This window comes from Lipophrys pholis (genome assembly GCF_963383615.2).
Source record: "Lipophrys pholis genome assembly, chromosome: 4".
NCBI classification, from domain to species: domain Eukaryota; kingdom Metazoa; phylum Chordata; class Actinopteri; order Blenniiformes; family Blenniidae; genus Lipophrys; species Lipophrys pholis.
In genome coordinates this window covers 17,172,328-17,193,616 of record NC_137637.1, presented here as the reverse complement: position 1 = coordinate 17,193,616, position 21,289 = coordinate 17,172,328, and the positions used below count along the sequence as shown (strand labels likewise).

General features: G+C 41.9%; 1 protein-coding gene across 1 annotated transcript in view; it reads right to left on the bottom strand.

Annotated features, from left to right (window-relative positions):
* Nucleotides 1-21,289, bottom strand: part of cita (citron rho-interacting serine/threonine kinase a) — a 36,334-nt gene that overhangs the window by 2,494 nt on the left and 12,551 nt on the right. The window contains exons 12-46 of the mRNA XM_080462236.1: nucleotides 20,719-20,862; nucleotides 20,426-20,545; nucleotides 19,107-19,277; nucleotides 18,461-18,514; nucleotides 18,301-18,354; nucleotides 17,946-18,086; nucleotides 17,644-17,769; nucleotides 17,068-17,163; nucleotides 16,630-16,746; nucleotides 15,974-16,083; nucleotides 14,718-14,892; nucleotides 13,508-13,705; nucleotides 13,273-13,326; nucleotides 11,988-12,185; nucleotides 11,504-11,697; nucleotides 11,273-11,408; nucleotides 11,020-11,124; nucleotides 10,728-10,868; nucleotides 10,414-10,521; nucleotides 10,064-10,259; nucleotides 9,477-9,638; nucleotides 7,463-7,600; nucleotides 6,813-6,993; nucleotides 6,621-6,712; nucleotides 6,349-6,453; nucleotides 5,959-6,128; nucleotides 3,902-3,982; nucleotides 2,633-2,768; nucleotides 2,287-2,426; nucleotides 2,034-2,126; nucleotides 1,824-1,932; nucleotides 1,544-1,672; nucleotides 1,343-1,423; nucleotides 1,034-1,112; nucleotides 770-955 (exon numbers count right to left, since the gene is read on the bottom strand). Coding sequence (XP_080318362.1) covers nucleotides 770-955; nucleotides 1,034-1,112; nucleotides 1,343-1,423; nucleotides 1,544-1,672; nucleotides 1,824-1,932; nucleotides 2,034-2,126; nucleotides 2,287-2,426; nucleotides 2,633-2,768; nucleotides 3,902-3,982; nucleotides 5,959-6,128; nucleotides 6,349-6,453; nucleotides 6,621-6,712; nucleotides 6,813-6,993; nucleotides 7,463-7,600; nucleotides 9,477-9,638; nucleotides 10,064-10,259; nucleotides 10,414-10,521; nucleotides 10,728-10,868; nucleotides 11,020-11,124; nucleotides 11,273-11,408; nucleotides 11,504-11,697; nucleotides 11,988-12,185; nucleotides 13,273-13,326; nucleotides 13,508-13,705; nucleotides 14,718-14,892; nucleotides 15,974-16,083; nucleotides 16,630-16,746; nucleotides 17,068-17,163; nucleotides 17,644-17,769; nucleotides 17,946-18,086; nucleotides 18,301-18,354; nucleotides 18,461-18,514; nucleotides 19,107-19,277; nucleotides 20,426-20,545; nucleotides 20,719-20,862 — 4,520 coding nt within the window. The remainder of the gene's footprint in view (nucleotides 1-769; nucleotides 956-1,033; nucleotides 1,113-1,342; nucleotides 1,424-1,543; nucleotides 1,673-1,823; nucleotides 1,933-2,033; nucleotides 2,127-2,286; nucleotides 2,427-2,632; nucleotides 2,769-3,901; nucleotides 3,983-5,958; nucleotides 6,129-6,348; nucleotides 6,454-6,620; nucleotides 6,713-6,812; nucleotides 6,994-7,462; nucleotides 7,601-9,476; nucleotides 9,639-10,063; nucleotides 10,260-10,413; nucleotides 10,522-10,727; nucleotides 10,869-11,019; nucleotides 11,125-11,272; nucleotides 11,409-11,503; nucleotides 11,698-11,987; nucleotides 12,186-13,272; nucleotides 13,327-13,507; nucleotides 13,706-14,717; nucleotides 14,893-15,973; nucleotides 16,084-16,629; nucleotides 16,747-17,067; nucleotides 17,164-17,643; nucleotides 17,770-17,945; nucleotides 18,087-18,300; nucleotides 18,355-18,460; nucleotides 18,515-19,106; nucleotides 19,278-20,425; nucleotides 20,546-20,718; nucleotides 20,863-21,289) is intronic.

Below are 21,289 nucleotides of genomic sequence, written 5' to 3'. Positions count from 1 at the left end.
ACTCATAAACTCCATGTAGTTTTATAAATGAAAATGGAGTCAGCGGCAGACAACAACAAAAGAACAAAGCTTCATTATGTTTGTAAAAGCACAGCTACATATTGTAATGGACCAGTCGCAGAACATAAGAATAATTCAGTCTTTATTTTGTTTCCTTTCTGCAATTGACAGAAAGCATTTTTCTAAAAAGTCATTTTGATGAGATGAAGAATAATGAATGATAAAAAGGCAAATCTTAGAATTTGTTACAGATAAAAAATGAACCTTTCCTCCTGCAAAGCAAAAAAATGAAAGTGTTACTCTGCTGTTTTAGAGACCGATCAAATATTCAGGCCAGAATTGAACCATCACCACATGAAGAAGCTGCCCTGTGCCCATCAGTACCAGCAAAGCCCAGTGACCCGACGACAACACCAGTGCACACGGGATGAGAAAAGTGCTGTAGTCTTCCACATTATTTACTTTATAACTAAGAAAATGAACATATTTGGAATATCGTTTACATGCATCAAGACCGATTTTCAACAGATAGAAATCTATTGATATATATGAACACAACAATATCTATTTTCACGTTCAACCCAAGAGCTCCTCTGTGATTTTACAAAATGTATGATGTGATTTAAATCAGAAAATATTCATGAGACGAAAAAAGTAATAAATAAATAAATAAATAAATAAATAAATAAATAAATAAATAAATAAATGTGTAATATTGACCACGAGTGAACTGACACAGGTGAACAAAAACACAAAAGTGTGTCATTACCTGCGTCCGGAGCCGTTCCTCTGCAGGTCTCCTCCTCCACCTTCTTGGCTCTGGACCAGGTTGCCCTTGCAGCAAATCACCCGAAGTTTGTTCTGGTAGGACGAAGCCAGGTAGATGGCTCCGGAGGAGATGGCCGGGCCAAGGTATCGCGGGTTTGGGATGTCCAGGTGTGCGTATGAGTGAGGCCTGGAAAAGGAGAAGACATGAGACGTCGCGACCTTCAATTGTTTGTTGGTTCGTCCGGTGATCCGAGAACAATCTTACCCAAGAGCAGCATGTCCCTGAATCTCAATAACGTCAAGAGAGTTGAAGTAGGTCACAAACAGGTAGGGCTCTCGATACGCTGAAATACCCAAACAATTGAAATCATTTTACAAGTCAAAAAACAAACTAAATTAAAGTCACACTGATTGTTTTACAGGAAAGCTTATCTTACATTTAAACTTAATTCTGTTCTAAAAATGTACATTTTAATGTAAAAAATAAGACTTTCACAATCCATCTGACCCGGAGTTACTCCACCCACTTGAAACCCATCGGTGCTTGTTAAATTTTTAGAAGCGCTTCACCCACCAAATGAAAGAGGCAGGCGGCTCCATTTAATATCGTCACTTCTGCTTCTGCGGCCGTAGGCATCCACAAACACGCCAAACTCTGCAAGAAAAGCATAAATCAATCAAGAGAACACAAATTAAAGAAAAAAAAATCTCAGCAGTGCATTTCTGGAATGGTGGATTTGCTGTGGATACTGCCCACACAAACAAAAAGTCAAACCATGGAAACAGAGCAGGTATTCGTCCTTCTGTGGCGCTGTGGTAACCTGGATGATGGAGATGGGGAAGCTGTGGGAGGACGCAGCGAACACAGCTGACGCTAGCGTTACATCGTTTTTATCCAGGAACTCTGCAGAGAGAAATCAGCGTTCAGAGCCGGCCCGCTCAGATGTGAACCTGCAGACCTCATAGCAACAAGGACACGCTTGCGTACACCTTGTTGAACCATCTGCTTACAGAGAAATTATATCTTAAAGAGCAGAACAAGACAGGAAGCCTACCTTCCAGCACATACTGCTTCATCTCAATCTCATAGAACTTGTTGGTGCCGATGATGATACTGTAGCCAGTGAAGTGGATACAGCTGCAGGGCTCCGACGTCTCAATCTCCTGCAAACGCAGAGCGTAAGCAGTGCTACCTTTTCATACGCATCACCACCGGGAGCAGAAACAATATTCACAGTGCGTTGTGACAGTTAAGGCTCATTCACCTTCCTGATGCAGAACTTGTTGAGGCCTTCGTTGTGTCGCAGAATGGTAATCTTATTGGGCATAGCGGCACAGATGCAGGTACCATTGTCAATCTGCAAGCAAAGAAACAACTCTGCAATCAGGAGAGCAGTAAATACCAGCAATCAGACAGCACACCGCAACGCCATTACGGTGTTGTTCAGCTCATTAACTTTGACTGAATCACAATTGAGGAGGATTTTGTTCTGTGTAAGTAACAAGAGCTCGACTCGCCTTTCCAGAGGAGAAGAGGTGGCATCCTTTGACAGTCTCGAAGATGAAGGGGTTGAGGTCAGGCTGAGCCGGGAGATGAGACTGTGACAACGACTGTTTTACCTTCTTGATCTCCACCAGACACAAAGCCCTCTCCTCTCCTGAATGACACACCAAACATGCCTTCAAGTTTCTGTTTGTGTGTAGAGGACTTTACCAGAAAGCAATCCTGTCAGTTACAGTACATGTGGCAACTCGCTGTATGTCAATGATTTATACATTAACTGTAAAAAATAAAATAAAAATAAATCATCCAAGACTTAAATTCACTCCTAGCACATCGTTACAACAATCTCCGTCTACTGACCAGTAATCATCAACAGCTTATCAAGGTCCTTCAGGATCTGGATCTGGAAGACTGACGTCAGTCCAGGGATGTGAGTCAGCGAGTTCTTTATGACGTTCAGTGCATACAAACCCTCCTCGGAGCCAACCAAGACGATCTGAGCAAAGAGACGACGAAAAACTTTAACAAGTGGCACAGGGTGGTGTTGCTGAGAAATAGCTTTGAAATGCTGAGAGGGACACTGCAGCCATACAATAATCCAGCAGTTTTCAAAGTGAGGGAGGATCAGACCACCTCACCGACCCAACCAGCCTGAACACTTCACATGCCATGTCCCACACTCAAGTGGGAGTATTTGATAACTATTTAGTGCACACTGATGACACTCATGTTATACATGATGAAAATGTTATAGTTAACATTGTGAGAGCTGCAGATTTGTCTTTATTGCTCTAGATTTATGCATTTAACTTGGAATGAGAATAAATACATTTTAAAAGCCACACAATACTCTCCAATACTTAAATAGGCCATGTTTTGGCTGCTTTTCTTTTTTAAACAAAGAACACATTATAAAGTAAAACCCTGGTGCTCAATAACATGTGTTTAATCTTTTACAGAAATCCAGAAAGAACTTTTTCCAATTAAGGCCTTTTTAAAGCTGGAAATTGTGAAATGTGCGCTTTTGTTCAGTATAATGCTTTTCAACATGTTTCATCATGTGTAAAAGGCACATAAGGCTGTTTTACCCTGACTTTGAAGTATTGAAATATCCCTAAATAAACTGGGAAGTGGTACATCAATGAACGCAGTAGCAGCCTTGAGGTTTGCACTGTGGGAGCTTTGGCAACGGCCTCGACCCCCACCAGCTCCCCAGATTATCATGTTGAGGCAGCCCCACCTCTCCTAGTCTGTGGAGTTTAGGATGGGTTAAATAAAGAGAAGTAATTCTGACAATGGAATCACATTTCTTTATCGCTTCTTCTTTCTAGTGTAATTGTTACTCTTATATTTTTGCACTAAAGGTTACTTCATCATCTTTATCTGCCTCTTGTATCCTTCAACTTCAATCCTAAAAATGTTTGTTTTCATAATATAATGAATAGTTTTGCCTTTCACTTATTTCTTTTTACGTTTCTTTTCAAAAAGCAATTCCCGTGATCCTTAGATTTTCCATCCATCCCTCAAAGCTGTCTGGGGAAGCCTCCTCCAATTTGAAAACCACTGGTGTGGAAGAAATAAAAGTATGACTCCGTCCTTTGTATATCATGCATGTTTTAATCTTTGTACCTGGTCAGTGAGAGGCAGCGTGCAGTTGATGTCCAAACGGTCGTCGCCTTCCAGCTTCAGCAAAGAATTGCCCAAAAGTTTCTATCGAGACCGAAAAAAAGAAGAAAAAAAAAAAAGAAGAAGAAAAGAAACATGGAGCAGGTGAAGAGGCAGGTTCGGATGAATTTCTGTGAATCACTTGCTTTAAAGCTGCACTGACTAACCCATGAAAAACCACAGCAGCAAAGCTTTTAAAAACACAGAATCAGGGAAATCCATTGCAACGTTAAGTGGAGATCACATGTGACGTGTCTGAACCAGACCTCTGATAGCTGCTCTTCAAAAAGACACAATGACGGTTAAGCAAGTCATTGTACAGCTTTAAGCCTGTTGAATGTTTATACAATAGCTCCTGAATACTATAGATCCCAGAAATGTTTTAATGCATGAGTATTTAACTGCACATTAAGACCCTTTAACAAAATGTATGGTTATCATTAAGTATAGCCTCAGTTTGATAGAAATGGCAGCATCATTACATATGCGTATCACATTAGAGTGACAATGGAAGCCAAATTGAATTAAGTGTTAGATAAAAAAGGAAGGAGGCTGCAGTTAACCCTGAATCATAGTGAAAGCTGCTGGAGGAAACAGAAAATCCAACCAAGGGATAACAGGAAGAAAAAGGGATGGGAGAGTTTGTCAGAGAGACAGTGAAAGTGTAGTTGTGTGTGTTTGTGCGAGGGAGGGAGAGCGAGAAACAGCAAAGTTTAAAAGTTTAAAATGATCCCTGCTGGCTATATAGTTTCATGTAGAACTTCTAGTCAAGTCCAACACATTGGAGACTAAAAAAAGCTCTACATTTACCAATTTATCTTTCATGTCGATGACAGATAGCATTTGCTATGTGATAGTGATGCATACCAAGGCTGTATATTTATTAGTCCCCACATAATCAATTACGGTCAATCGAGTGCCAACTTGGTGAATAACAAGGTGGTATTATCCCAGTAAGTACAGACTTGAGACTTCAGCACTAAACACTGATCTAACAACCCTTAAATCATTATGGATTAACTCTTGATAAAGCTTGCAAGTCATGTCTAAGACAACTCTTGAAAAAAAAAAAAGTGAAGACTGGTGAGGAAACATTATGGCCCATTGGAAAGAAAACAGATATTTACAGATCACATCTGGGTTCACTACTGACAAGTACTTTACTAGTTCCAGGTTAAAAGCTGCCTATTAAACCAACTCATGAATGAGGGAGTTGCACTTTTCGGAAACAAGGAGTTCAGGGAAAACCTTCCCAGGGTTGACTGGCACAGAATATAGGGAAGATCGAGATTTTCTCCTGAAACTCCAACAAACACATGAAGCACTAACAGCAGATTGCTGCACACTGAGGTTACGCTTCACGTCAGTGATCATGTGTGCACATGTGTCTGCCATGTTTCAATGCAAGGGGCTGAAGCAGTGCATGGCCTTTGAGGAAGCATGCAAAACACACCATAGGACACAAAGTCAATGGTGCGCAGCAGTCTATTCACATCCATGCAATGTTTAAGTTCATATGTGAATGTAGTATCTGACCCTCAGACTGTGTTGACCTGTGCAGGAGACCATCAGTATGGTGTGCGTAGAGGAGTACAGCTACTGCATGCTCAGTCGGTCGGTTGACTGAAGCCCAAGCGTTCGTGCAGCTACTTACTGTACCTGAACCAGAGGGGATAGGTTCTTCTGTCTTTTAGAAACACCTGCCTATAATATGATCCACACAACCGAGTCCAATGGAGATACACACGCACAGAATATTCACATGAACAAGGACGATGACGACAAATAAATACAAGACGGATGTTGACCACATGCAGAGAGAGAAAGAAGAGGGAGAGGGAGGAAAAAGAAGTGAAGGCACTGGCTGATGTTTAATGGAGGCAGTCTATATATTTCACCCAATCTTCACACCACATAATACAGCTTCCCTTGGATAAAGTTAGTTTGAATGGGCCAAACTTGTTTTGAATAAATGGAGGAATCGGTCTTTTGTCAGACGCCAGATGCCACAATATACTTACAGCATCGGAATCCACTTTGTCTTTCGACCCACGACTACCGGCCACGACAGACTCCAGTACCGCCACCCAGCGCTGCTTGTCAGGAAAACTAGGAGCCATGAAGTACAGAGCCTGGCCTGGCCAACACGTGGTGTGAGGATGCGACTCCAGCTTCAACACATATGGGATGTCTGCACACAAACACAATACGATGGATCAGCTGGGAACTCGGCTCGCAGCTTAATTTCACAGCTGAGCGGAACTGTCAACATATTGTTGTATTTTGGGATTAAAAGTATTTGATGGGGCACGAGAGTCAATTTGAAATTTTAGAGGGGGTGGAGGGAATGATTCACTTGAAATTCTCTAATAGGTTGAGTGCGACAGGATTAGCTGGCACTGATCCAGTACCTGACTTGGCGGTGTTGATGAGCTCAGAGGATCCAACAGCTCCATGAACTGTCACCTCGCCATCAGGCAGGCACAGCTCAAACTCCTCCTCTGGCTTTATGCAGTCTGCAGAGAAAGAAAAGAAAAAAAAAGCTTCATTCCTATTGAATTCTGCTGCATTACTAATAAATGTAGTAATGCAAGTGGTTGTATTACTACTCCCCTGTCAGGTTTGAGCTTTATGTTTCAAATGAGAATGAAAACATTGCCATTTGAAAGAGTTAAATACCGACCTTCTCTGGGCTCAGTATCATAGACAGACACTTTGGTTCCATCCAGCACCACATATTTCCTCTCCCAGCCCTGCTGACCACGCTTTCCATTCCTAGGAAAGCAAAGAGACAAAGCAATAGTGTCGCTCGATGCTGTGTACATACAGGAGCGTGTTGCACATGTGTGTGGCGGCGATGTGCTCAACTGGTCACCTCGGCTGCTTCATCCATCCCTCCAAGCGAACATGGCCACTGGCCTCTTTGACCTGCAGCGCAGGTGAGTTAGCCTTTTCTCGACACAGAGCCTCAGAGAAATGAGCGGCGTACTCAACCGGCAGACCGCAGGTGGCCGGAAGACATGGTGAGCATTTAGGATGACACAGGGTGTGGCACTCTGCAATAAGACAGAAGGAGAGATGGAAAAAGCCTGTTTCAGATGCTTGTTTTATTTGATATGCCGTTTTCTAAAGGCTTATTTTAGAGCGTTCAAAAGAGAGTTCAGAGAGTTAAAGATTATTATACTAAAATAATTCAAAGATGTGTCACTATTACAACCGAAGTCATCACTGTAACTAATAATGAGGATTAACACAACAATGTTTTACTCTTGTGTTCTATCTAATCTATCTAATCTAATATCTAATCCCAGTCAGTTTAGGAATCACACATTTTCCTGTTTTCATAACTGCAGAAACAAAATTGCTGGTCAAAACAAGAGAAATCTGATTACATCATGTGAGAGAGAGACCAACGTGATGGCTATGCTGCAAAAATGATTTTCAGTATGTGTAGACCAGCCAATAATGTGTCCTCTGAAATATTTTCACATTCAATCTGGCCCGAGACTTGCACAGGATACAGACCGAGACAAGTGGCAGCCTGTCGTCCAAAATGCACTGTGTCCAGGCAGACGGCACACTTGGCAGCCCTCATGTTGAGGCCCACTGTGAAACGATGAGGAATGTTGTGGTGCATTCGTTCTTTCACACGGCGACCAAACTCTACAAATAAAAGAACAGAAAATATAAACGCGCGTGGAAAGGAGTCAAGAAAAGGAGCAGGATGTGGCTTCGTCATACCGCGGTACATACAGGTCATCTATCATCAAAGTTTGTTTTTTTTCAAGCAGTACGGGGCAGGGGTGTCAAACTCATTTTAGTCCAGGGGCCACATACAATCCCACCCTATCTCGAGGGGGCCGGACCGCTACGACGACAGCATAATATCCTTTACAAACTAAAGGGTTTTTTTCCCAGCTCCAAATGTTCAGATCTGTTTTAGTGCAAATAAATATAAATGCATCATGTAAATCTTTACAATTTATTTCATAACTTTGCACAAAACCTGAAGAATTGAAAAAAATTGAGCAAATGTATGGATTCACTGTTTTGTTTTGTTTTTCAAATGCATTCTGGGGAAAAAATACAAATCAAGCCCCCCATGTTCATGCTTTTACATATTTACTCTCACAAGTGCAGTTTTGATGCTGATAATATTTCACAAGCGATGACGTAGCTCTCTTTTACTGCTGATCTCTCGGCTTGCAACTCTTACCAACCCCCGCACCCCCCCCAAAAAACAACAACAAAAAAACAAACAACTGCAATCCCTTGTAAATAAATTAGCAACAGCAGTTACTTTTAGTAAGAAATTCCAGTCCACATATTTTGTCATTTTGACACTTCACAATGTCATCTCACCGGTCAAACTGGACCCAACAAGCTTATGTTGACCCCTCGGACATATGTTTGACACCCCCAGTGTAGGGTTATTGCAAATAATGAAGTAATTTTAATCATAGTTTAATGGTTTGTATCAATGTTCATGTATCTTCGTGTAAGCCAATAAGAATCAGATTGCGCATGCCAAGCATGAGATGTAATCAAATGTTTCGAGCTCAGAAGCTACCATATGCTATCAAAATCATAAGTCCATCAATCTAAAAAACAAAAAAGAGGCAAGAACATCATGTCAGCCATGACCAAAATTCCCAAGTCAAGTCACTGTTAGCCAGCTGACGATAGGACAGGAGTACGGGATGATAATGAGCATGTGTGGGTACAGGAGATCATGCAGGTACAGCAGGTGGACTCTGAGGAGACACACGGTGGTGACTGCTAACTTACTTTCAAATGTGACCCTCCTCTTTTCTGTGAGGAGCAAGAGGAAAGAGACAGAAAGGAGAGAGCAGTCTGACAATAACTAGGTGGAAAGCAAAAAAACAAACAAACAAAAAAAAAAAAAACAGACAGTAAGAAGCCTGCCTCACAAAGCATGTTTGACTTTAATTTCTAATGAATTCAAGAGATGTCGTTTTAATTTCCATTTAGAAAAAAAAAAACCTTATTACTTGGTTGGCTGTGGTCCTCTGAATGAGATACTCAACTGAGACATGCACAGCATAATCTCTGACCAACTCCCAAGAAAAATGTTCAATTTACAGTGGAAAGCCTGAATTAGGACGAATGTTACCTGGCTAATCCAGTGTCACTTCACTTTGTGAGACAGGCCCAAGCAGGATTACAATGTTCGCTGGATAAACACACAGTGGATAAAACCATGACGCTGTTTCTTTTCACCCTTCAATCCATGTATTTTGTTTAGAGCCAGCACCAGGTTTAACATGTACTGAGTGTTGTTATCCAACTGTATTTCACCTCATAATCCTGCTTTGTGATACCGACCATTGACCAAACAACACACATAAAACACACCAGATAAACAAAACAAGTGAACAGGGAGTCCCAGTGGTTAGCAAAGGTTTCTCGTTGGCTAGACGTCCATATTTGGATTCACACTGATGGATTTATTTTTTCTTTTGGGGGTGGGGGGTTCATTGTCCCTGTGTGTCTCTTTAGTAGGTTATGAAAGACCAACCTTCAGGTGTAGAAGTCTCTTTGCATCGGGTGGAGGGGTTGAGCAGGCTGCTGGGGTTGGGCTGATGTTCAGGAGATTTGACAATGGCTGACATGAGGATTTGATGTCGAGCCTGGGACGGTGTGGAGGAAGCCACATGTTCCTGGGCTTTGAAATGAGCTGCTGCATCAACAGAAAAAAAATTATTCTATTAGATCAGGGGCTATTAAGCGGTAAATATTTGTCTCCATTACCAAAAAAACCCCAAACCTAACGGATTATGAGATGAGTCTCACAGGACCTGGCAGGTGCAAGTAATGGAGCAGAATGCTCTCGATCTAACTCTGTTAAAACCTGTCTGGGAATAGATTAGAGAAGGAGGGTTTCCTGAGCTGACTCGGATCAGAATTTCTTAAATAGGCCTATTTTTCGGGAGAAATAAAAAAGAAAATGCTGGAGAGAAATAAACCGTTCTATGAGACAACATCGACTGTCTTTAAATCTGTTTGCACAGAGGGACGGTATGAAGTACCAAGTTGTTTGAGGGCATGTCTGCAGAGTCAACCTTCAGAAAATCCCAGCTTAGAGCATAACAGTAGCGTTCCTACCCTCTTCTCTGAGGGAGCGCAGCTCTATCCTCATCTTCTGCAGAGCCTCCTCGAGTTCTCCACACCTTGAACGCTCCTTCTCCAACGCCAGTTTCATGTCATTATACTGTAAGGGCACTGCTGGCTGGGCCTGTGGAGCCAGGGCCCCGTTAGTCGTGGTGCCGACATCCTCTCGCCGCCGCCCAAATATTCCCTGCTGGGAAAGGAAACATCACAAAATCTGTTGATAAAGATTCTAAATTAACAATACTAATACTGTGCATTGGAAACCGTGTAGATTTTTTAACCTTGAAGCCGAATTACAATATAATGTGGGTAAAAAGTAATTGTCTTTGAATTTTCTCTCAGACCTTCTTTTTTTTGGTGGGCTGGTCCATTTTGGCTTGGAGGAAATCGATAAGTTTGGTCTGTTGGGAGATTGTTCCCTCCATTTTCACCTTCTCGTGGGAGTATACAGCCTGCAGGAAGGAAAACAGTAGCTCAGAGAAGAAAATACCTCTGAAGACAACTTTTAAAAGAATTCCCTTTGGGGAAACATAAATTACGATTACGCCATCCCCAAGTCCCACTGAGATACTTCTTCACTTGACAACATCGGTTCCGATATCTTTCTCCCAGGCGGTCACTTTATTTCATCTGATTTCAAAGTCTTTGGATTATTCACCTGTATATTCTCCAGCTGGTACTCCAGGTCTGTTCTTTCTGTCTTGAGCATGTCAGTTTGGTCCAGAGCATCCTGCAGGCCTTGGGTCAAACGGAAAATGTGGCTCTTCTGGAGGTCCATCTGTTGCTGGAGCTTCCCTTGCTGTAGAGAACATATATACTTAAATAATCAAATCTGGCCTCCGGATAAAAGAATAAAGATAATTATCTCAGTTATACAGAGTAAGAAGGAGCTTAAATGCAATAAATATGGGTCACTATATTAATTAGGGTGGTCTTATCACACTTTCTACCTCTTCCATCAGCCGCTGCTTCAGTTCCCTCTCTGTCTCCAGTTTCTGTTGTAAGCTGCGGGCATTCATCTCCAGCATGGCATGCTTCTTCTCCAGATCATTGAGCTATGAGATTTTGTGAACACACGTTAACTTGAGACACGACTTCGCAAGAAAACTGACTCGATCTTCCTTTTTGACAAATCAATCTTATTTGTCCAGGCATATCTTTTCAAGCACTGAAGGTAGGGTTAAAGTTAGATGACAGACTCACAGTATCAGACAGACTTTCAGCCTTCAGCCTTTGCTCCTTCAAAGCCTGCTGCAAAGCCAGGATCTCGGCTTTATGCTCTTTGACCGCCAGCTCCACCGCCTGGCGAGACTCTGAGCTGCGCTGGTCTGCACGCAACCTTTGAGAACAATAACAAGTTAAATGTGAAACAAGGATTTCCCTGCACCATAGGTGTATGCAAATATTCAAAAGTGAATGACAGTAAAGCGATACCTGTTCTGCTTCTCGTTGTCCAGCAGCCTCTGCATGTCTCTGGCGCGCCTCTCGGCTTGGCTTTTTTCATCCTCCAGAGCCCCTCTCCATGCCTCCCACTGCCTCTCTTTCTCGAGCAACTCGTCATTCAGGGACTCCAACTCCACCACCTGCTCCTCCAACATGCTGCATGTGGTCTTCAGTGTCTCGATGTTCTGAGAGCACAAGTGAAGGAACAGACTGAAGAGAGCATCTTTCACAGCTTTTGATGGTAACAAGTGACTGTTGTCTCGGTGGAGTCTCACTGACAGCACATGGCCCAAGTATTATGTGGCCACATTGTTACTACATTTCTGCTGCTCACATTGATAGCTCAGACATTCCTGCTTAACTGGAACTGTTTATTCCTTTATGAACACTTCACATCGTCTGTGTTGGACAGTTTGAAATCATCTCCCAGTATGTATTAATCGGCCTCCACTACTATCATCAGAGCGTGCGTTACCTGTTTCTGGTTGTTGAGGTGCATCTCACGATCAGCCACCTCCCTTCTGAGGCGGTCCACCTCCTGGCTGAGCTGCAGCTGATCCTCCCGGTCGTCTGAAGCTTCGTCCAGCTGCTTGGACAGGTAGAAGTTCTGACGGTTCAGCTCAGCATTTTCTTGACTCAGCTGCATGAGCTGCTCCTCCAGGTCGGTGATCACCTGAGGTGGTACAAACAGGAAGAGGTGCTAGCCTCATTCGTGGAGGTGAAATGCTATGCTCGGGTTCAGGAAAGAAAAGCCAGAGGTGTGAATTGTAGAAGTCATAACACAGCTGGGCTGATGGTAATTAACACCTCTAATGTGAACAGTGACGATGAAGTTAGTACTAATCACAGTATAAATAGTCACATTACTGTAATTACATATTATACTGAGTACTTGTACTTTTAGGCGTATGGGATTGTATTAATACTAAGCACAATTAACACCATGTAATCCACTTTTCAAATTACAAAGCGCTACAGAGTACGACAACAATTTGAAATATTTAAAACCTCTGGTCCGTATTTTCAGAGAAAAACTCCTGGCTTATATCGAAATTTATTTACAAAAATAATTGCCATAGTATAATCTTAACTTTGATGGAAAATGTGCTTTGGATTTGCTCGTAATGAATATCAATGTTCAGTCAATTGTCTGCCATTGGGAATGCAACCTAATGATCATGCAAAGTAAAAGAATCCTTCACATGCTGAGATCCAGGCTGTCAAGATTATTTGTTGCACTATTTTAATCGTGTTCAAATGTCCTTCCAAAACCCACTTTACTTTCATGTTACTTGTGCCTTGCCCAAGCATAATGATTCTTCCTTAAAAAAGAAAGAAGAACTAAAAACAATCTAGAGAAAGTCTTTTTGCTTTTGACTTGAGAAATGATTGGATGGAATTGGGCAGGACTGGTTTCATTACAAATAAATAGTCGAAAGTCGTCCACACTGACAACATGAAAACAGTTTTCAGAAATAATTGGAGTGACCTGTTGCACTTTGACTCCGTGCTTTAAAGGGATCCTTGTGTGTAATGACACTTTTATAGATGAATACAAAAACAATCCTGGAATTTAGCCTCTTAACAGAAAAATGCATTTTGTAGCAAATTGGTTGATTTAATAGACTACATTGGCACAAACGGAGTGAACCTTTGGAGTCGAACATAAATTATCATTTATTCAAAGGTCTTATAAAACCTTTTTGACAAAGATTTCCCCGCTGCTGAAAGGAGAGACAAACGTCGGTGGCATCACTCACTGAGCAGCTGTCTCTCAAGGCATCAAACTTCCGCTGAATGTCATCTCTATGATTCTGTGGAAAACAGAAGTGAAGAAAAGTGACGATTGCATATAATGATTGGTTGCTCACGACGCTTCAAATAGATCATACATAATCACTTTCATTCTGGATTCCAGACTTCCCCGTACACAAACACCTGCATATGTGGGAGTTACTATAGTGGCACACATGTGTCGGCTCTTTTTCGTCTTACCCTGAGGGCGGTGATCTCCTCCTCTGCCTCAGCTGTGGTCTCTTCCAGCTCAGTCTTGGCTTGCTGCAGCTGACTCTCCAGGGCAAGACGCGCAGCCTGCAGGCTGCTGATCTGGGACTCTCGTTCCTGCAGGGACAGGGTCAACTCTGACACCTGCCTCTTGATCTCCAGTTTCTCCTCTTCATGCTCTAGACCCATCTTCAAGGGAGAAGAATATTGTGTTTGTACAAGAGGAAATTAAACATGCACAGGATTTTCTTTGAGGTTGTTTTTGCACTACTTCAACCTGGTTATATCAAGACACTTCATAGCTTTTTGAGGATTCAGGGCAATGATTCATAGCTGGAAAATGTTTTGCAATTAGCAGATACAGAAAGAAACAAAAAGGTGACGTACAGAGAAGTTTCGTTTAGCCTGAGTGTTGTAGAGATGGAACCGTCAAGACCAAATATATTTGTGTGTGTGTGTGTGTGTGTGTGTGTGTGTGTGTGTGTGTGTGTGTGTGTGTGTGTGTGTGTGTGTGTGTGTGTGTGTGTGTGTGTGTGTGTGTGTGTGTGTGTGTGTGTGTGTGTGTGTGTGTGTTGCGAGGCCAGCAATTAGTGCCAATCTGTGCATCACGTCTCAGTGGGGAAGACTGTGTGGAGGTAGAAATATGACATCCAGTCAGCAGGCTGTCCACCAGGAACATCCAGCAGACAGCTCACCGGGGGGGGGTTCATGCTCTCAGGAGAAAGGGGGCAATGTGGTCTTCAATCTTCAATTACGGCAAAACATCTTTATATAGAGGAGGTTTGCACCGAATGCACCAACATAATTGGTTTAGAGGTGCCTTTTCAAAGTGGCAGAGAAACATTGTGTACTTTCAGAATCTCTCTGCTGAGGTTTAATGCTTTATCAAATATTTACAGGTACGTATCAGGCAGGTCTGGTTTTAGCGTATTTTCTCAGCTGTTGTCAGAGCAGATACAAATTTCCAAACATAACAAGGGAGGAAACCTGCTGGCTATTTTTGTAGAGAACACCATAGCAAGCCTGTTTTTAATTAGCTGTTGATCTGAAATGTATCTGAATGTGATCGCCGATCAGCCGCCTTAATCCCTTTTGCGGATGATAATGATGTAAGGCTGCCCCGAGCACTGGTTAAAGTGAATTACTTAATCTTGAGCTTAAAATTTTTTTTGCACCGTCTCTGTCTCCCCCACAGGCTCACCTCTCGCAGTCTGCTCTCCAGCTCCAGCAGCCGGGTTCTCTTGGTCTGCTCCTGCTGACTCATCTTTTCCAGGTGCTCCTCCAGTTTGGCATTTTGGGCCTCCAGCTTGCCTGCTTGTGACTCCAAATAAAACTTCTGCTGTCGAAGCTCTGAGATCATCTCCTCTTGTGCTTTCCTGACAAAAATAAACACAACGATGTCTTATATAGGGCAAATTGTGGGTTGAGTGGACAAGTAAATCAACCGTTGTCTTTTAAGCATCATAAATCAAGAAGAGGCTGTTGAACAAATGACACACAAAAAAATGTTTTATATTAGCTCATAAAAAAGTCACATGGATAGTCACAATTGGAAAGGTATCACTCTTTAAAACCCAACAAGAATCGTATGAGAGATTTAAGATAAGATGCAAATGAACAGAACCGGCTTCGGAACTTGTCTTTTTTGAGACTTCATTTTGTCTTTTCATGGTGCCAAGATCAAAAGAGCCCACTCATGCCTTCTTAAAAAAAGGCTTCATAAATCCAGCAAAAGGGCTTAAAAACGGTGCAAAACAGAGAAAATAGTAACTCCATAGAGAGGGAAATAATCTGCCAGTGGCATGGCTATCAAACTAAAGTTTTGATCTTGCAAATGTAGGAGCTTTTATGGGAAAGTTTGCAAAGAAACTTTAAGTAGCTGGTGTCAGAGGCTGGTGGGCAAACATAGCACACATCACATCTAGCAGGCAAAACTAACTTATGAGGTCAGCAGGTTTTTTTTTTTTTTTTAAAACCCCATATAACCATTCTTAAAAAAAAAGAATAATTAAAAAAAAAAAAAAAACAGTTTTCAGGGTTTCTTATAGTACACCAACTACATCTGTTCAAATGGACAAGATGTTTGCAAGTGTAAATACGTCAGAAATTCCAACAATTTCCTGTGGACGGTCTTCGTTTTTCAACATGACTGTAAATGGAAAGAATACCTGCTAACTGTGCAAGCTAAACATTAGAATCCTCATCTGTCAGTGTAATGTACTAAACGAATCTTTCTAAACACAACTATGGATGTTAAAACTTAAAAACTCCACATCCAACTTATGATTAGCTGCAACTGAATTTCCTGTATTTAACCTCAGACGAGTCCGTTTCCTCTCAAGGGACGCAGAGCCGCCATGGTGCACGGCGATGATGAATGCACACTAATGAAGCAGTTGGAGACAGAGGCTGTGCTTCCCATGAAAGCAGAGTGGGCAGAAGGTCTAGTTAACTCACATATTTTTCTGGGTGTAGATGCTGCTGTTCGCGGCCAGCTTGTTAGCCTCTGACAGCTCAGCAATGCGCTGCTCCAGGTTCTTCATCTTTGAGTCCATAGCATTAATAGTCTGTAGAATGAAGCACACATGATATCAACTTACGCCGAATATTAGGGACACTCATATTTTAGCCACACCTTTTCTTTAGTTTTACTAGAAACAGAACGCTGTACTGTATTGGAATCCTATTAGAGGACATTAAGGTGTTGTCAGATGACTACCTCCGAAAGCTTCTTAACTACCTCAGTTCTACCACATTAACCAGATTAGGAGTTAAGCTCAGGCTTCATGATGCAACATGAGGAACACTGCAATTTAATCTGGCCTCTTTAACTCGATGGTCCAATACATTTGAACTACTATGACAAAGTATAGTTGACGATGAAAATCTGCACGGAAGCAAACTGTCATATTGTCAAAGAAAATGTAAAGAGTATGTTTTCAGATAATAAAAACTTTGATTAATTTAGTCAAATTTACATGTAGTAACAGAAAGAAAGAAAAAATTGTAATACATACATTTATTTGCGAAGCACTTTATTTACAATAAAATCAAGCATTGTGTCCACCTTGAAGGCGATACGATTTAAACAGATTTACTGTGGGTTGCCTCACCGCTTTCTGTTCGCTGATGAGTTTACAGTTCTCCCTTGACTCCTCCTCCTGCTGCGCCCTTCTGGCCTCCAGGCTCTCCTTGTCGGCTATGTCCACCTTCATCTGGGCCTCCAGAACCTTGATCAGTCAGAACCAGAGAGTGTTATCAAACGATCGTCTCACCTGTTTGAATTGGACACGTTTCCTGTTCGAGCTGCAGCCTGTAATCTGCTGTGTGATGAAGAACTCATTCATTACACGGTTGTAAATGGATGACCTAGTGTGGAAACTGTCATTAGCGCGGTGTCAGATCCCACTGTGAAACGCGACAGCTCTGTCTTAGTCCCACACAACACCGATTTACATGTCAGGACTGACAAAGATTGACTACTGGGAACAAATATATAAACATCTTTTAAAATATCCTCAGCAGACTGGAGGATTATTGAGTGGACGCACCTTGATTTTGTCTTCATAAAGCCTCTCCTTTTGAACCAGTTGGGTTTCCATCCTCTGAGCTGTTGACTGTGCATCTCTCAAGTTCTCCTCAAGTTCCTACAGAAAAGTTCATACATATTTGTATACACCGATATGATACACATAAATATTAACATAACAATACAATTTATCACAAAAAAAACCCCAACAACATACAATTTTAAAAAGACAAATCAAATATGAAACTAAGGAATAGTTTAGACGACTACGAGCACAGAGGGGGAAAAAAAAAATATGAAGGAACTTGCATTGAAAAGCTGGAAATCCACAAGTTGTCCGCAGCGATGCCTGCTCATGTTGTCACAGGTAAATTCAATAAATTGTAAATTCTATGTGTGCACCAGGAACTAGCAGCCATACAACGAGGGCTCAGCTGCGTACAGAAAAGTGTGTGTAACGCGTACACGTGTGTACTCGGCTAACTGGTGTGGATCGAATGAGAGAGAGAGCTCAGCAAGTGGGAGGAGTGGGCACTGGGGTGAAATTAGGGGTGGAGTGGCAAAGAGTATTAGTGAGCTTTATCTATAGCTCTCTCACCAGGATCTTTTCAGCCATCTGCTGGATCTGCTGGGATTTGGTCTGAATGTCATCTTTCAGCTTATTCTCTCGCCGCTCAACCATCTCCAGCCTCTTTACCTGGTTCTCCAGGGTTTTCCTGCCTTCCTGCTTACACAACACAAACGATAACATCACGCTAATTCCAATGGAAATTTCTCGTGGGGGGGGGGGGGGAAACTCTGTTGACATGTTCTAGTTACCAACACACAGGTTGAACCAACAAGCATTCATTAAAAATCGTCGTCTGCATTGAAATTGGTGTTGTGTGTTCAGTAAGATACCTCCGTCTCTCTCAGGCGCCGCTTTAAAGTGTCGCTGGAGTCGGTTTTGCCTCGCAGGCGCTCCAGATCTCTTTCCAGCCTCTCTTTGGCCTGCCGGACATTTTGCAGCAGCTCTGTGGCTTCAGTGCTGGCTTTCACTGCCTGGGGGAAAACCAAAAGGTCAAAGGCTGTTAGTGGCTCCCAAGACAAAATGCAGATATGCTTGGGCAAATCTCACCCACTGAGACAGTAGAAAAGGCTTTTTAAGAGAATACATAGGGAATTCTAGCAGACTGCAGCGATTACAAAAGTGTTTGAACACTATATGTATATTTCATATGAGTAGGGAAAAAAATTGGATTTTACAAAATTTCACCTTGGTCAGTTTGTCCTGGAGCTCCTGGATTTTCACCTGCTGCTCAGCATTTGTCTAAACAGGGGGGGAAAAAAGAAAAGAGCACTCCCTCATCAAACAATATGGACAGCACAGTATGGATTTTTGCCTCCATAAAAAAACAGTGCTATCCTTAATTTACCTTCTCAAGTTTGGAGAGAACCTCCTCCACTTCAGCTTTTCCCTGCTCTTTGGCCTGAAAAAAATAAAAGAGAAACTGATCAATTCAGAACTTTCCAGAAATGTATGATCCACTCTTCTCTGAAAATAGGAAAAAAATATTCCAACACTGACAACTGATGAAATTACAACAAATAACTTTATGATATGATTTGATGTGTGCTATTGCCGAGTACTCGTATGTATGAATACCAGTATTCATATATTAATCAGCAAAAAGGGTAGGTCCATCAGCCCAGATGGCATTTTTGACATAATCTTTTCGTAGTTATTGTTGAAGGACCCCCAGTAGAGCTTCTAGTTCATGAGCGAGATGTAATCACTCCAGCGGTCGTACCCTGAGGTCTCTTCCCAGCCAGTAGTATGCAGATCACATCCAAAGGGACACATTCAAGGGATTTCCAAACCCTGTGATACTATAGTTTCAACATGGATCCACACTGCTATTCAAAGGCTAAACTCATCACATGTAACCAGCTGCTTGCTGTATTGTTAACACAACATGTCCTGGAGTTTCACTTAATAGAGGAATGAATGTCAGGCTTAAGGAATTTGAATACTTTAAGAACAGAAAGTGATTATAAAAAGCATGCTTGGAGTAAATGTACCTTCTGGATTCTCTGCTGATATTCCACTGCTTTCCTCTTGAGGTCCTCACTAGTTTGTCTTGAGTCTCTAAGTTCGGATTCGTAGAGGTCGCTACGACGCCGGGCAGCGGACAGGTCCTCTTCCAGCTGCCTGATGGTAACCTGCATCTCCTCCAACTGAGCATGGTACTCCTGAGCACACAACGAAAGAACAGGCACACTGTGGACAGCTGATGGTGAATTGACTCTGAAAAAATGCAGTTTAAAGTCACCGTTGGAATGTTATTGTGATGAAAAGTTTTTGTTTTTTTGTTGAGATTTAAAAGTGTTTTTAAGAGCCATACGAGGGAACTATATTACCAGAGTTTTTATGTCATGTTACAACTTTCAACATAGTAATGTTTCAAAATAGGATGACTTTGTGAAGGATTGCTGTTTTTCTAGTCATAATTCACCTGTGAAAGATCAGCCCTACAAAAGTAAAGTTACATATATTACATCAAGGTGAGAGAGCAACAACAGCAAAGGCAGGAACTGAGCGGTTAGTGTGGCCAGCAACTGCATCCAATGTGAGATAGACGAAGATGTACTTCACAGTTCTGCTGACTCCGTTGTGTAGTCCAGTGATCTACAGAAACTGCAGTGCACTGTAACAATGACCATTTATCACAAACCTTGTCAAAATCAAAAGATAACAACTCAAGGATGACTACTTTGATGCTGTAGTTGCCAACTTTGCACTATGTGAAGGGGGAAGAAACAACTGCTGAAGTGGGTGTAACAACTTTGCACATAGAACATGTCACATTTGTCAGTAAACTCTGATGTTTTCCTTGCTTTCCCACTGAAGGCCAAATTGAATATTGTACCGACACTTCTATTATAGCTTAAAAATTATAGAGGTAATTCTACAAAGTGTGAGCTTGTTTAATTGAATTTAGTGTGATATGTATGCTGGGTGTCATTCGACTGTGTAGAGAGTGCGAGAATCTCTTGAGTAATGATCAAAGTCCCCACTTTTGTACCTGGCAGGAAAACCATCTGTACGGATGACCTTTATTAGAGCTGAGGACAAGGGAGTCCTCAGAGGGGAAGCCCTGTCCATGTAACAGGGACACACTGGGGAGGAAACATAATCTCACAGCATTTTCAGCGAGTCATCAGTGATTGATGATAATGTACATCGCTTTCATTCACCACTTCTCTTTAATTTTAGTATAAATATTTTTAAGTGCCTGAAAATTTATTTATTTTTTTTTTTAAAATCTCCAAATGCAGCACATCGTTATGGTGATGAGGAGGAGGAGACAGAGGATCACCCAAATGAGAAATTTACATACTTGCTCCTTAATTTCTTGCAGCTTGTTGCTCTGTTCGCGGATGTCGTGCAGCAGCTGCAGGGCCTTGTCATCCTCTCTGGAGACCTCCACACGTGCCTCCTCCAAGCTCCGCTTTAAACTCTGTAAATGCATATATGCACACAAATTCAATGCTGCCGCTCCACTCTGACACCGATGTTTGAAGTGTTGATGACAGCAAAATACATCAACAAACAGCGACTTGTGTGACAGCATTTTTGTCTCCCTCTCTTGGTTCTACAAGTGCGTATGATGAAGCCGGCAGCATGACTCACGCTGCATTCAGTAATGTAGGTAGCGAGGTCTTGCTCCAGGATGCTCCTCTGAGTCTCAGAGGCTTTCAGCTCCACATCCTTCTGGTGTAGCACTGACTCCAGGTCAGTCATTTTTCGCTGGAACCTGGAAATCTCTTGCTCCATCTTAATGCACAAAAGAACATATCATCATCTGCGATCTGATGTTGGGATTCTGATACTTCTCAGAAATTATAGCTTGTTAAATGCTGCTACACAGTGAATTAGACGAATTATTTATTAAAAAAGACGAGGGGTGTCCAGCAGAAGACATTTGATTTGTGAAGAATTATTTATCCAAACATTAGTCAGAACACGTTGCTTCGGAGTTTTGCACATAACATGTTCAACTTGGCTTTTTACAACATTAACAGAAGTTCGCTTGATCCATGTTAAGCCAGTCAGCCAGAACAAACAAAATAAATCAGGCCATAAAACCCACAATGATCGACTCGAGTAACTCAGTACGAATGTTATTCAAAATGGAAATTGTCATCATGGTGTCTTCTCAAAAATATTTTCTTCTTAAACTCGAAATTAAATTAAAAGAGGC